The sequence below is a fragment of the Apodemus sylvaticus genome, chromosome 18 (assembly GCF_947179515.1).
Source record: "Apodemus sylvaticus chromosome 18, mApoSyl1.1, whole genome shotgun sequence".
Taxonomy (NCBI): Eukaryota; Metazoa; Chordata; class Mammalia; order Rodentia; family Muridae; genus Apodemus; species Apodemus sylvaticus.
Genome location: NC_067489.1, coordinates 36,444,453 through 36,459,648, shown reverse-complemented (window position 1 = coordinate 36,459,648; position 15,196 = coordinate 36,444,453). Strand labels below are relative to the sequence as shown.

Below are 15,196 nucleotides of genomic sequence, written 5' to 3'. Positions count from 1 at the left end.
AGGAGTGGACCCTGGTTCTGGAAAGACTCAGTGAAACAGTATTCGGCAAAACCAGAACGGGGAAGTGGGAAGGGGTGGGTGGGAGGACAGGGGAAGAGAAGGGGGCTTACGGGACTTTCGGGGAGTGGGGGGGCTAGAAAAGGGGAAATCATTTGAAATGTAAATAAATTATATCGAATAAAAAAAAAGATTTTAAGAGTTCAGTATTGTATGATATGATAATTCATTAGTGGCCATACAATATATTGCTGTAGTTTATTTAAGAACAATTAAGTTACATGTCAGAACTCTATGATATTAACTTTCCTTTATTCAGGTATTACATAGTAGTAGCTTGTAGTTATTGATCATTTACTAGTATGTATTAAGCACTGTTATGGATACTTTATACAGGCTTAATCTCAATTTCCTAAGATGCAGCTTCGTAGCATCTGGATTTGAAAATAAGCACATAAAGCTTTATGGTTAAGTGTTTCCAGGTGTCTCCTCAGAGATCCAGTTGTGAAGACAGGACCATGCATGATTCAAAAATCTATAATGGTAATTGTTGCTGTCATAATCACTACATTAAAAGCAAACACTATCCATTTTCACAGTTTAGCTTTAGATTTTTTTTTTCTGGTTTTTCGAGACAGGGTTTCTCTGTATAGCCCTGGCTGTCCTGGTAGACCAGGCTGGCCTCAAACTCAGAAATCTGCCTGCCTCTGCCTCCCAGAGTGCTGGGATCACAGGCATGCGCCACCACTGCCTGGCCTTAGCTTTAGATTTTAACATGTTTCTGCCTTAAATAGGAAACATGCTCATGCCAAAGCTCCTTCTCTGATACAGATGTCAGTAACATCTATTTTAAATTACGTTCCAACTGCTCTGCTTTCTGATTCAGTGCTATAGAATCTTATACTGGCAATTAAATTCTTAAGTCAGAGGGGAAAAATAACCCAGCATCTACTAGAAACAATGTTTCTAAAATGGTTAACAGTTTTCATAATTTCCAAAACAGTATTTTTTTCTTCCAGAATTAAAAGAGAATACCATTACCTACACTTTAAGAGTGTAACTTCCTCTCCATTTTCTTATCATACACTATGTGTGCTTTGTAATATCACATATTAGTATTTAGTTCTCTTTTTTACCACAAAGGTAATTTTGGAAGTCATCGCTTTCAATCTCGAATCATGTTTCTCCCAATCTTTACACTTGTGTGTGTGTGTGTGTGTGTGTGCACGCACGTGCCCGCGCGCGCACGCATGCCTGCACGCATGTACAAGTGTGGGTGTACATGTGCCAAAACCTATGCCTTGAGGTCACAGGACAGTTAGCTACAGGAGTTGATATTCTCCACCATGACAGTTCTGGAAATGGAATTGAAGTCATCAGCTCTGACGGCAAACGCCTCCACCTGCTGAACTATCTCAATGGCTCCTAATCTTTTCCTTTTACAAAATATCTTGTCTAAGCAATGTTTTAAGGATTTTAAGGAAAGCAAATATGTACTTTATGTTTAACTGTTAAATTAGAGCAAGTTTCCTAACATTTTACATATTGAAATAGTCTCACAATTTGGAGATGCTAAGAATCTATGAACCTGTAAAACTCTAATATTTTTCCCTACAACTTATAAAGTGGCTCTGGCAGCATTCTTAGGTGTAAAAAAAAAGTCGCACAGGCCATGAAATTCATCATCAATTACCATTGCCCTCTGCTTTGGATATCACAGCCCTCCCTCCAAAAAATAATAAACGAAACTGTCTGCTGCAAACATACTATGTTTCTCATGAGCTGAATTTAAAACTCTGAAAATACATACAAGACAGAAAGTGCTGGGAAAAATCCACCTAGTTTGTGTTGCAAGTTTCAAGTTAGCAGTGGTGCTTCTCCAACCTCTTACCAAAATAACAAGAATTTTGTAAAGAAGGAGGAGGAGGAGGAAGAAGAAAGAAGAAGAGGAAGGGGAGGAGGAAGAGGAAGAAGAAGAAGAAGACGAGGAAGAGGAAGGGGAAGGGGAAGGGGAAGAAGGAGAAGGAGAAGGAGAAGGAGAAGGAGAAGGAGAAGGAGAAGGAGAAGGAGAAGGAGAAGAAGAAGAAGAAGAAGAAGAAGAAGAAGAAGAAGAAGAAGAAGAAGAATCTCAAGGTGGGGGAGGGGCCATAAAAGGCAATTCTTATACTGAGGTTGTTTCAAGCAAAGCTGATCAGAGAGCACAAGAGAAGGCTCAGCTGCTAAAGAGCATTCTCTTCCAGAAGGCCTGGTTTCAATTCCCAGCACCCACATGGTGGCTCAACTGTAACTCTAGTTACAGGGGATAAGATGCCTCCTAGATCACCTACCCAAGTGGGGCAGAGACAAAACACACACATAACATTTCATTTCTTTTTAATTAATGAACAAAAATAATTACTATTTACGTGTGATTATTTTCTCACTCTCTACGACCCTACTAACGAAATTCTGCTAATAAACTGAACCAGATTCAGATTATGAGCCATGTGACTTGTGTAATTTCAACAGTAAAAGCTACCTTCAACCATAGAAACAAAGTACTCTTGCCAAACTGGTCTACAATTAAAAATTTCACAACTCCAAAACAAACACTTTTGTGAAACGTCCAGTCCAGATGTCCACATTAATTCTACAAAACTGAACGCAAATTATTCTACAACTCTTTTAGATATGTCAAATCTCAGCCTCTGACATAGAGATGGGTTGAAACTGAAATCAGGTAACCCAAACTTTGCCAATAAATATGCATAGGGTAAAAAATAAAAATGCAATTGCTCTCTCGACTACACACTGAGTTGAACACAGAAATAAGCATCCAGTTAGTTCTACAAGGGTACTATTAGGAGTACAGAATGAATAACACACTCAATGAGATATCTTAACATAAAGGAGAGCAGAATAAAGGGTAAATAGTTCCATTGTGCTTGCAAATATTTCCCTTAGCGTATTTTCACACCCAGCATGCCCTTTAGGAACATCTGCATCAGAAGTCCGGCCTACACCTGAGGCACACAGACTTAAGTTCTCAATTCCAAGACGTAGGAGTAGGGTCACCCTCAGCACTCACTGCCCCTGGAGCCCAAGGGACACGCCCAACCCGCTCCCGCCCACGTAGCTCCCGCCCCTGGGCGCCAGCGCCCACATCCCCGCTGCCTAGCAACGCGGCGGGGCTTCCTAGCAACGCGGCAAGTTCCAGCCCTCCCCCGCCCGCCCGGAGGCGACCGCCCGCGGGATGCAGCCTACCTCCTTTTTCTTCTGTCCGCCCCCGAGCTGGATGCAGAGCAGCAGCAGCAAGAGGAGGAAGGGAAAGCTACCAGTAGGCAGGTAGCGCAACCGACGGCCCGCCTGTCTCCGGCGTGAAGGAGCGGCCCTGGCACTCATGGCCGCAGGGCTGTGCCTCCTCCACGCGCGGTAGCCGTGCGCGCCCAGCTCCTACCGTGCCCGCGCCCGCAGGGCCTGCCGCCAGCAGCCTCTCTTGGCCAAGGCCTCGGGGTGGCCGCGGCTTCTCCAGGGAGTTAGGTGGAGGCTAAGGACGCGGAGGAGGAGACTGACAGCGCATCCGGTTCACCAGGAGAGGGACCGGGAATGGCGCGGGATGGAGCAGGAAGTGGGCGTGGCGAGAAAGCGGCTCAGTGCGCGCGCGTCTCAGCTGCGCCCTCGGGGGCTTCCTGTGTGCCAGCATCAAGAAGTAACCCCTTGCTTCCACCTCCGACCGGACCCTGGGCTGCTCTCTAAACACAAAGGGGCACAGGAATGTGCAATGAGCCAACCTGCCATCTGGATCAGGAGGCCATCCCGCTGCCTTCTTGCACCAGAAGGCTCCAATCGCGTTAAGAAGTAACTAAGGATTCCTATGTGCCTCTTCTTGTGCCCCCTACCACACTTGACATACACAACTTAGACGCCTGGGTGCACATAAGTGTTCTACACTTTGCTGGAGGTTTCTTCCACCTTCCATCAGGGCCCTTAGAAACCTGACTAAAACCTATCCATTCTTGTGGAATTGTCAGCATTGCTCTAGAGACTATCAACATTTTTCTTTTCAAAAATGAATAGAGCATAATAAATGCTTCTTATGCATACATTGTTTTCCTCTAACTCAAGATTTCTCGTACAATCAACACCTTTGATAAGCTAATGAAAAAAACCAAAGACATCACTTAATTAAAAATTATTTGCATAATATGTTATGCAAATTATATAAACATAAAGTTTATATTAATTGCATAAATTATATATACATAAAGAATTATTAAGGAATCAATTATAGAACAAATAGTATTAACATTGAAATAATTTACTTTCCTGGCCAACAAATACTTCTAGTGTGGAGATATTAGACAATATTGTAAATATGAGAAACAACAGGTTAACACTAGGCATAACAAAAGGTCACAAAAGTACAGGGGCTTAGCTAATAAGTCACATGAGATTTAAATAGTGCTCAGAAATGGCATCTGACAGCAGTTTTAATTTAGTGATTTTATTGACATAGTGATTGCAGCATTCCATGTTACCTGAAGCAATGGAGGCTGTGATAAGGCAAAGTCGGTTTCCAGAGGAAAGTAATGAATACTGCTAATTCGGCATAGTGTAGGATGAAAATACAATTTTGTTAAAAAGTCAATTTAAATGGGGTAAGTTTTCTACTACATGGTTCCCAGATGCTCTGAAATCTCTAGGACTCCGTACAAGAAGTGTTTGTTCCACAACCACAGTAGGGAAGTTTTTGTAAACATTTTGTAGATAAAGTAACACTTAATACTTACAAAGCAGACATTCACACTTTGGCAGTACAGCCCTGTGACCATGTGCTTGCTACATCACCTTATTTTAAAGTTCTACTTATTTTTATTTCATGTCTATGAGTGGCCCTCTGCTTTTGTGTCCCAAAGGCAAGCCTGGTGCCTGCAGAGGCCAGCAGAGGGTATCTGAGCTCCTAGAGCTGGAGTTACAGATGGCTGTAAGCCATCATGTGAACTGTGCTAGCAATTTAACTCTGGTCTTCCAGAAGAGCAACCTAGGCTCTTAATCACTAATCTATTTCTTGGCCCATCACTATTTTTAAAGGAGGTCATAAACAAATAACTCTTTTATGATTCTCAGTTTCCCAAAGTTGTCTGATCATTCTGTACATATTAATTAGTTCATCTTCTTTCATTTTGGTTTGTAGACAGGGTCTCACTCTATATCCCTGGTCATAACCAAGGCTAGCTTAAATCATGATTCTCTTGCTATTACCTCCCAGGTGATGGAAATATAAACATATACCCATCATACCTGGACAGGGCACTCTTCCTTAAAGGAAACCTAGACAGAGTTAAATTTGAGTATAAGTCATTCTTAGTTCTAGCAGCACTCTGAATCAGAAGAGTTTCAGAAAGCTCAACTCCACAGGGATTAAGTTGAAGCTAAGTAAGGCTATTTCCTGATTGTCCATACCTACACATTTGGCTTTTGAAGTATTTAAGGTCTTTAACTCTGAGGACTGTCCTTGTGTGGATATGGTCTGATATGAGATCCTTGTTATGTAGCCTACTATCTTAGAGTTTATATTCCTGAGCAAACATCACAACCAGGAAACAAGTTGGGGAGGAAAGGGTTTATTCAGCTTACACTTCCACGTTGCTATTCATCATTAAGGGAAGTCAGTGAGGACTGGAACTCAAGCAAGTCAGGAAGCAAAAGCTGATGCAGAGGCCATGGAGGGATGTTACATACTGCTTGCTTCTCCTGACTTGCTCAGCCTGCTCTCTTAATAGAACCCAAGACTACCAGCCCAGGGATGGCATCATCCACAAAGGGCCCTCCCATTCTTGATCACAATTGAGAAAATGCCCCACAGCTGGATCTCATGGAGGCATATCCTCACCTGAAGCTCCTTTCTGTGTGATAACTCCAGCTTGTGTCAAGTTGACGCACAAAACCAGCCAGTGCACCTACCTACTAGCTGACTGTGGACTACTGCCTATGGTCCATGTCAGGAGCCATCTAGGAAAGCCTATGGCAAGTCAGTCTTCAGGACATGGCCCACCATTTTGCATCCCTGAGATGAGTGAGCTCTGGGATGCAGGCTCCTCAGAGACTTCACCCAAGTATTGCTTCTCGCTGCAGATATGCTTTTCCGGTCCCATCACATAGCATAATGACTCCTGGCTATCAGCCCACCATATTGGGCAGATTTCCTGCAGAATCAATATGAAGATGTACTTTGATGTAATAATGCCATGTAGACAAATTGATTTTATAATTCCTGATAAATGATTTTATAGAACTCCTAAATTGATACAAGTAATCTCAAGCCCCCTATAGAATAAAAGCAGCAAATAGAGCTCTGTGAACCTTCCTGTGACATGGGCTAACTGCACTAGGAAAAAGGAAGCAGGCGGGGAACACATTTACAATCAAAGAGTACATTCCTTCTAGGTTAGGAATGAGACCAAAATCTGGTAATGAAAGATCATAAGCTGGGAATGTAGGTGCAAGAACCAAAAATAAATGATGGGCTGGTCTATACAAAAAAAATCAAGCTATTATAGACACGAGGCATACGATTTGTCTTTTGACAAAACCATGCTGACTTGTGACATAAGAATTATTGCCTTAAACTTAAAATGAACTTGTGGGGCTAGTAGCAGATAATGAATGTTTAGTCAAGAACTAGTCTTAATGGAAAGACATGTAAACAATTATGCTGCAACTCTTTAAGCCTTGGCAAAGTATAACAAGAACTATTGCCTTAAACTTACTATGAACTTATTAAATGTAGAAATGCTGTAAAAAACCATGTGATCCATTATCCTGAGAGGGTATAAAAACTACAAACCACAATAAAGTGTGGCGGAGCTCTTTTTCAGTTTCATCTGGGATGCATGTTGCCTGTGTGCCACAGTTATCAAACTCTGATCCTCTAGTCTGGCCAGTGAGGGGTTTCTGAGAAAAGAACCCAAGTAAGTTTGTTTCCCCTTGCTGCTATCAACAAAAGTAATTGCCAGGAGTCAACAGGCTTTGGCCCTGAATAGCAAGAAAGAGTTAAATTGCCAGAAGCTAGCAGCTGTTGGCCCCTGAATTGCAAGAGAGATTAAATTGCCATTAGTCATCAACGTTGGGCCAGATCACAAACATATACATTCGATTCCTGTCTCAGTTTACCCTGTAATGTCAAAGCTGGTCTTAGACAGGCGCATATATAAAATGTGGTGATTTGAATACGCCTGGCCCTCACAGTCTCTTACATTGGAATGCTTAGTCAGCAGGAAATGGCACTATTTTAAAGGATTAGAAGGAATGGGAGGTGTGGCCTTGTTGGGGAAAGTTTGTCACTTGGCTTAGGCTTCGAGATTTTAAAAGCCCACTGTAGGCCCAATTCTCTCCTCATCTTTTGTATCAGGATGTAGCTCTCAGTGGCTGCTCTAGCATCAACACCTGCATGCCGCCACCGTGTTGCCTGACATGATAATAATGGAGTAACCATCTGAAACCATAAGCAAGCCTCCAGTTAAATGCTTTCACTCATTAGTGTTGCCTTGGACATGATGTCTCTTCTTCACAGCCCTAGACCAATGACCAAGACAGAAGAAATATTTGGTGTTAGGGATGTGCTGTCACCAGATTTCCTTATCTCCTTTTGCTTTTACTCCCCTCAAAGAAAACCTCCCCCACTTTCATCTCAAGGCATTAAAGAGCCCCAGCAGTTGTCTATTTGGAGACAAGAGGAAATATGTAAGTGACCACAAATCAGCATCCACAATCTATATATACTCAATAGGATCAAAATCCATTATCCTTCCCTTTACCTCCCAAACACATCTTCATGACCATGCAGTAATTACTACAATCACCATCCCAATGACAAATGCTTAGGGCCAAAGAGCACCTCCCTTATTCTCCTGATCCAGCTGCAACTCACAGTTTCTGGGTGTTTTGTTTCATTTTGTTTTTCTACATCTATGGTGTTGCAAGCCTGTTTTCGCTTTCCAAATGTGTGACTCCATCACTCAAAAGCATTAAACAACCCTACAACCATTGCTCCTATCCTTTTCATACTCTATTATCCTCCTCTTCTAATATCAGCCCAAGCTCCTAGCCCTGCCTCCCTGTATTTTACAGAAGTCCCTATAAGACAGGAACCTGTGCAGAGTACTGTCACCACTAGAAAAAGCATAACATTCCATGTCCTCAAGAACTCATTTCCTTGTCTGTGGTGACCCTTCTGAACTCATTTTCTATTTTCTCTTCTAATTTCTCACTGTGTTCTACTTAGCTGTTTTGTTCCTCTTAAATATGTCATTTACACTCTGTCACTTGGCTCTGCACTGATGATCTCACTGGTGTAAACATTTTCACCTAGATAAAAGTTCACATCTATACTGGCTAGTCTATGTCAACCTAACACAAGGCAGCGGCATCTGGGCATGTGAAGGAGCCAGAGAGTGCAGCCCAGATGGGCAGCACTCTGGGTTCAGAGCAGCCAAGATAGAACAAAGGATTTAGTAACTAATAACTCAGAATTATCAGAGGGAGGTGGATTGATTACTCAAGTGGAGAATAGGAAGTGGCCCAGCCATTGAAGTGATAAACTATATCAAAATATAAAGATTGTGCATATATGTCTTTCATTCAGAAACCCAGAACATTGGGGCAGCTAGCGATGGAACACACCACTGTTGGGCTTCATTTAATTATTTCAACCCAAGAAACTGAGTATCAAGTAAGCATTACTGTTGTGTGACTTTGGCTTCAGCTCCTGTTCCCAAGTTCTTGTTATATTCCAGCCCTGATTTCTCTCAGCAATGGCCTGTGACCCTCCCAGACTTGGAACCTGAAACAAACCTCTTCTACCATAAGATTTTTATGAAGTTTCATCACAATAGAAAATTCCATGCATGAGTTTACTTATGCCAATGTTTAGATCTTCTAAAATGTTGCCTTCATTTAAAAAATTCTATAAATATACAAAGCTTTATAGTTTTTACCTACGTCTTAAATTCTTACAGTTATTATATTACCAGTACCACCATTACATACCATTATATTTTTTTTGCCATGTAAATCTTCGATTTTATCAGAAAATGTTTGTTGTTCCTTTCAATTAATTTAGTATTTTTTTATTTCTTTTTTTATTTTTTATTTACATTTCAAATGATTTCCCCTTTTCTGGTCCCCACTCTCCAAAAGTTACATAAACCCCCTTCCCTCCCCCTGTTCTCCCACCCACCCCTTCCCACTTCCCTGTTCTGGTTTTGCCTTATTCTGCTACACTGAGTCTTTCCAGAACCAGGGGCCACGCCTCCGTTCTTCTTGTACCTCATTTGATGTGTGGATTATGTTTTGGGTATTCCAGTTTTCTAGGTTAATATCCACTTATTAGTGAGTGCATACCATGATTGATCTTTTGAGACTGAGTTACCTCACTTAGTATGATGTTCTCCAGCTCCATCCATTTGCCTAAGAATTTCATGAATTCATTGTTTCTAATGGCTGAATAGTACTCCATTGTGTATATATACCACATTTTTGCATCCATTCTTCTGTTGAGGGATACCTGGGTTCTTTCCAACTTTTGGCTATTATAAATAGGGCTGCTATGAACATAGTGGAGCATATATCCTTATTACATGCTGGAGAATCCTCTGGGTATATGCCCAAGAGTCATACCATTATTTCTACTGTCTCCAATACCCAGCAGGTGACACTTACTATCCTCACTGTCTGATGTATGTCCCGCTTTGTTCTTGCCACTGTCAAAGATCTTCTCAGTCACCATTACAATGCTGAATTGTCTCATGCAAATTTCACTAATCAGAGAGTAGGTGTATATTGTACTCAGAAAACATGGAGGAACCAAGTGTCTGACCTGAGTTAGGTGCCATTTTAGATCGAGAAAACAACATGAGATATACAGCGGTCAATGAGTTTAGTTAGTTTTTTGAAATCTTGTGCCTGTCAGAGTTTGGCAAATGGTAACTGATATTAATCAGAGAACAGACAAAATGACCTGGTATTGCTCAGAAGAGACTGAATAAGCCATTTTTCATAGACTAAAGAAGAAGTTCTTATGCAGATTTGAAATGAAGACAATAGATTGCATTGGTCTAAAGAACTTGAATGCCTAATGATATTTTCAGAACTCAGCCTTCCTTGACACTGGATCAGTGATGGGTTTTTTGAATATCTGTATCAATTTTCTCCTTATAGATGGTTCCTTAATACAGACATGAAAATAAAGTAGTCCAAAGATGTAGGTACTTCAAGGTCCAGTTAACAGGTTCACAATAAAGCAATCTAAATCTGATCAGTTGGCCATAAAGCCCATGCAGAATACATGCCAAAGAAAATGAATAATAACCAAAGAAAAGCGTCTAAATATCACAATCAAATGTTAACCAAAACTCTGACCAGAATGAAGCCTAGCTCCCACCCATGACTTGTTTGCACACTTGAATATGTAGAAATTACCAGATCTTTCCAATGCACACATCATTTTTAAGTCTAGTTTCTTGATTAAAAACAGCAAGTGTGTGATTAAACTAACATTTAGACCATACTACTGCTAACTATTAGCTGAACCCTGTCACGAGTAGACCTAAAATTTAGCCAATATGAGCATACTGGTTCCTTGCTATGAAATAGGAACACAGAAGACTTGTGCAGTTGTAGAGAAACAATATCTCGGAAGAGCTCATTCTATGGTCAAGTGTTAATCTGGACCTGTTCAGAAGAATTCAACAGGGTTTTTCTCCAGATGAAAAGATGTTAAAAATTGAAGATTCCATGGGGCACCTTAATGACTTTAGCCTAGAAGGTGGGAAGAAAGGGCAGAGCTAAAGGCAAAATGAATAAAAGGGGTGGATACATTTTATCAGCTCCAAGAGGTGGATGCTGGGTCCGTTTTGATGTTTGAATAGTATTCTTGCCTTTGAATATGGCCTGAATATAGAAGGATATGTAATTTTTTCCTTTCTCCATCATAGTCGTAGTCACTTTCCCCAATGCCAATGACCAGCTTTGGCATCCATATGAAGCAAGCAGCTGCTGGGGTCAGTGCTGAGAGCCAGTGATGAGAAAGGATCAGATACCTACAGGGGCTGCTGCCAATGGCAACAAACATTTAGAGAAGTTGTTACCAGGCTTTTCTCTGAGGGAACAAAGCTTAATTTACTGGGGCTGCCGCTCCTTCTAGTCAGCAGAAAAACTGAACTTTTTTTAAACTCTTTGAGTCTAGCAAGAAAGAGAAAGAAAGAGAACACACACACACAAGTGGATGAAATAAAAGGCAGAATTCAATAACTTCAAACACACAAATACATACATACATACATATATACATGCAGAAGTATAAATGGAAATATAGACATCCACACATATAGTGGTTAGAGCAAATTTCCAGCAAGTAGACTCCAAGCATTTCACACATACACATACATGCATATATACACACAGTTGGTGGATGTAGCAAGCTCCGACACACCCCAGACAAGGTGGGTATACTCATATGCATACATATTCATAGTAGATGGGTGGACGGAACAACTTGACAACCCCCCACTCATACAAACCTTACATGTATACACAAAGCTGATGAATGGGAGGGAGAATGTTTCAGCCTTCCACACTTTATTTCTTCAGTAGCATATGTATCCCAGCAAAATCTTTCAAGCAGTATAAAATTACAATGTAATTACATTTTAGTTTTCTTCTAGTAAATGATTACAAAACAACAACAACAGTGTGTTCTCCAATACCTTTATGAGAAATAGCATTACTTACCATTACTTAGTACAGGTAAAGAAAACAACTTATTCCCCACACCCACATACATATGTAACTAAGCAACTTGTTATAGATTAACAAAGTGTGAGCAAGCAAGGGAGTTTTCTCAGCCAGTTTATCTTACTGGCAAGCAGAAATTTGCAGTTACAAAGAAAGGAATAATTCTTTTTATTATTTATCTTTAAAAGCAGTCTGTACAAATCTTAAGAGAATCACAGATCTAAACTTTCATATGAAGATCAGTAGATCATACCTACCTTAAATCCTCAGAAGGCATATTTACTCATTATCAAGTCTTAATAAATCATATCAGGAAGCTGGGGGCAAAATGGATATAGAAAAATTACATACCTCTCAAGGGCTACACCTACTTCAACAAGGCTACACCTCCTAATGGCGCCATTCCCCGTGGGTCAAGAATTCAAACACATGAGTCTATAAGGGCCAAACCACTACAGTTTGTGTTCTAATTCTTCCCCCTTGAGGTTTTGCTTGGTTACAGAAGATGGCCAGTGAGAAACACTTAAAGGAATGTTCAATATCCTTGATCATTTTGGAAAGGCAAATCAAAGCAATGCTGAGATTTCTTCTCACACCCATCAGAATGGCTAAGACCAAAATTTCAAACAACAGCTCATGCTGGCAAGGATGTGGAGCAAGGGGAACACTCCTCCATTGCTGGTGAAAGTGCAAACTTGTACAACTCCTTTGGAAATCAATTTGGCAGTTTCTCAAAAAATAGGGAATAGATCACCTCAAGACCCACTACAGAACTCCTGGGCATATACCCAAAAGAAGCTCCACTCTACCACAAGGACACATGCTCAACTGTGTTCATAACAGCTTTATTTATAATAGCCAGAAACTGTAAACAATCTAAGGTGTCCCTCAACCAAAGAACAGATAAAGAAAATGTTATACAATTACACAATGGAGTATTAGCCATTGAAAACAATGACATCATGAAACTTGTAGAGACATGGAGGAACTAGAAAAGATCATCCTGAGTGAGGTAGCCCAGACTAACAACATACATGATATGTACTCACTAATAAGTAGATATTAGCTATAAGTTAAAAGACAATCATGCTATGGTCCACAGATCAAAGAGGCTAAGAAACAAGTATGACAGGAGAGGGACTGTCACAAGGGTCTCCTTAGGAAGAGGAACTAGAATAGATTTCAAGGATAGATTACTTTTGGATTGGGTTGGAAACAGGAGAGAGGTCAGGTAGTGGAGCTGGAGAAAATAATGGGAGAAAGAACATAGATGGAATCCAAGGGTGGCTTTGATTTGCATTTCCTTGAAGGTTAAGGATGTTGAACATGACTTTAACCGTTTTTACCATTTGAGATTCCTCTGTTGAAAATTCTCGGTTTAGCAAAATAATTTTTATATAAATATTTCTTGAAAGTCTTCTAAAAGTGATTTTTTATATTATGATACATTTTATTCAGTTACTCCTAAACTATATCTTATTAATAAATGACATTCCAAAGTCCTATGACTATAATTAACACCAAACAAATTATTATCAATAACATTATTAAATCCAACATAATGCTATATTGGATATCAAATTAAAATACTCTCTTTTGTATAATTTAGGGCATTTGCCAAGAGCATTTGTATATGATCTAAGTATCACTTGATTTGTGCCTTAGGATTTTAGATCAGGGCTATTGTATGTTTATATTGAAATTCATTGCTAACCATTTTAGTAAGGAATTTACCAAGTGAAATTATAATAGAAAGAGCATGTACCTGTGCAATTGGATTTCATCCTGTGCTTGTGTTTGGGATGTTTTCAGAAATAACCCCAATCATATGAATTGGTTATGTTGGAAATTTCATTATCGCAAACAAACAGTATTTCACTTATCTTTCAGCATGCCCATATATCGAGAGGCCAGTGGCATACACAATAAGCCCAAGAAATATAATGTCAAAGAACTCTGCATTATTTAGTAGCTTTGGGGAAGGAAGAGAACTAGAGAGAAAAATAGGAAGGAAATTATTTTCTTAAATTCTGCTATATTACATACTCTAGAGTCAACATCCATAGTAGAGTTGCTTTCCGGCACAGCACAACCAGAAGTTTCCCACCATCAATAAGAAAATTCATTTTATCTTCATGAAATTATATAGAGGGGAGGTGGGGAAATGGAAAAATGATTGAAGCTATTTTATTTAAGTAATCTGTAGTGTTTCTTTAAGAGAAAAGAATCCAAGCAGTTTACAAGGGTGTAGAGGGAGCATCTCTCAGATTCCAGAAATAATTGAAGAAGGAATCCACAGAGCCAAAGAACCATTGGAAAGGAAACTCTAAAGCCAGGTGAGCTACAGAGATAATGCTGCCATTCCTATTATGTCAAACAAATTGTCTTGGCTTGGATAGATGTGAGCTTGCTGCAGAATACCAAACAGTGGATTCTGATTTGTGTTTCTCTGAGTTTAAGAAATGCTAAAATTTGTTAGTGTACAAATGACCACAAGTCAACTTACTTTGGTTTCCTTTCAATTATCCTTTATTTGGAATTATATATAAATGTGCAAATATAACTTTTTAATGAGTAAGCTATTTTGAACCAAGTCCTTGATTCAATAACTTTCTCCTCAATTTATTTTCTATGTTCACTAAGTGAGTTAAAACTTGCATGCCAATAATTTTATTTCACTGAACAAATGTTCATTTTCACCTTGTCATTTTTCAAGGAAAGAAGTGATGGATAGTTAGGTTTTTAAACATCAGAAATGATGAGTTGGGTATATGCTACTTCTATATTAACAAAAATGAAGTGTTTAATTGTAATTATAATCAGTCATTAAGTTTTATTGGTAGAATATTGTGACATAGCCATTTGATTTCCCGCGAAGTTCTTCATCTGTTTCACAGGTTAACTCATTATTGAAAAATACGTCAAAGGATATTTTTAGTTGAGGAGAGGGAGACTCCACAGGAAGCTCTAACTTTTAAAGTACATATTGATTTTATTCCAAAACATCATTTCATTTATATAAAAGTGTGTGTGTGTGTGTGTGTGTGTGTGTGTGTGTTTATAGGAAGAGGCAAATGTATGTAATAACATATATAAAAATCTGCAAAGTTCCTGCCCATGTGGCTATGTCACATGTGTTTCATGAGGTAGCTGAGAGGAGAAAGGCTCTGTCTACACATAGTGTTCTGACCTGTGAACATCTGAATGATGAGTTGCCAGTCATTCCATGTAAAAGCGAGCCTGAGACAACCACCAGTCTGGTGCCAGGCAGACTAGAAGAACACGGCCTGGAACCTACTGTAACACTGGGCAGGAGTGAGCCGGAGACAGACAGACAGATGGCCCTGGCCGCTCAGGTGAGCTGGGTGAGGAGAGAGTCTGGGATGACCACCAGACCTGCTCCCTAGGGCCTGGAACAGGGAGCTAG

The 15,196-nt window shown here is 40.0% G+C and overlaps 1 protein-coding gene and 1 pseudogene across 2 annotated transcripts in view; one reads left to right on the top strand and one right to left on the bottom strand.

Annotated features, from left to right (window-relative positions):
• The window catches only part of Tusc3 (tumor suppressor candidate 3), a 159,709-nt gene extending 156,100 nt beyond the window's left edge, over nucleotides 1–3,609 (bottom strand). The window contains exon 1 of one of the 2 annotated variants that reach the window (XM_052162522.1): nucleotides 3,241–3,609. In XM_052162522.1, coding sequence (XP_052018482.1) covers nucleotides 3,241–3,378 — 138 coding nt within the window. In that variant the 5' untranslated portion in view covers nucleotides 3,379–3,609. The remainder of the gene's footprint in view (nucleotides 1–3,240) is intronic. The other variant, XM_052162521.1, reaches the window with a different exon arrangement.
• An 11,259-nt stretch (nucleotides 3,610–14,868) lies between these two features.
• LOC127669031 (uncharacterized) lies at nucleotides 14,869–14,993 on the top strand (annotated as a pseudogene).
• The last annotated feature ends 203 nt before the right edge of the window (nucleotides 14,994–15,196 follow it).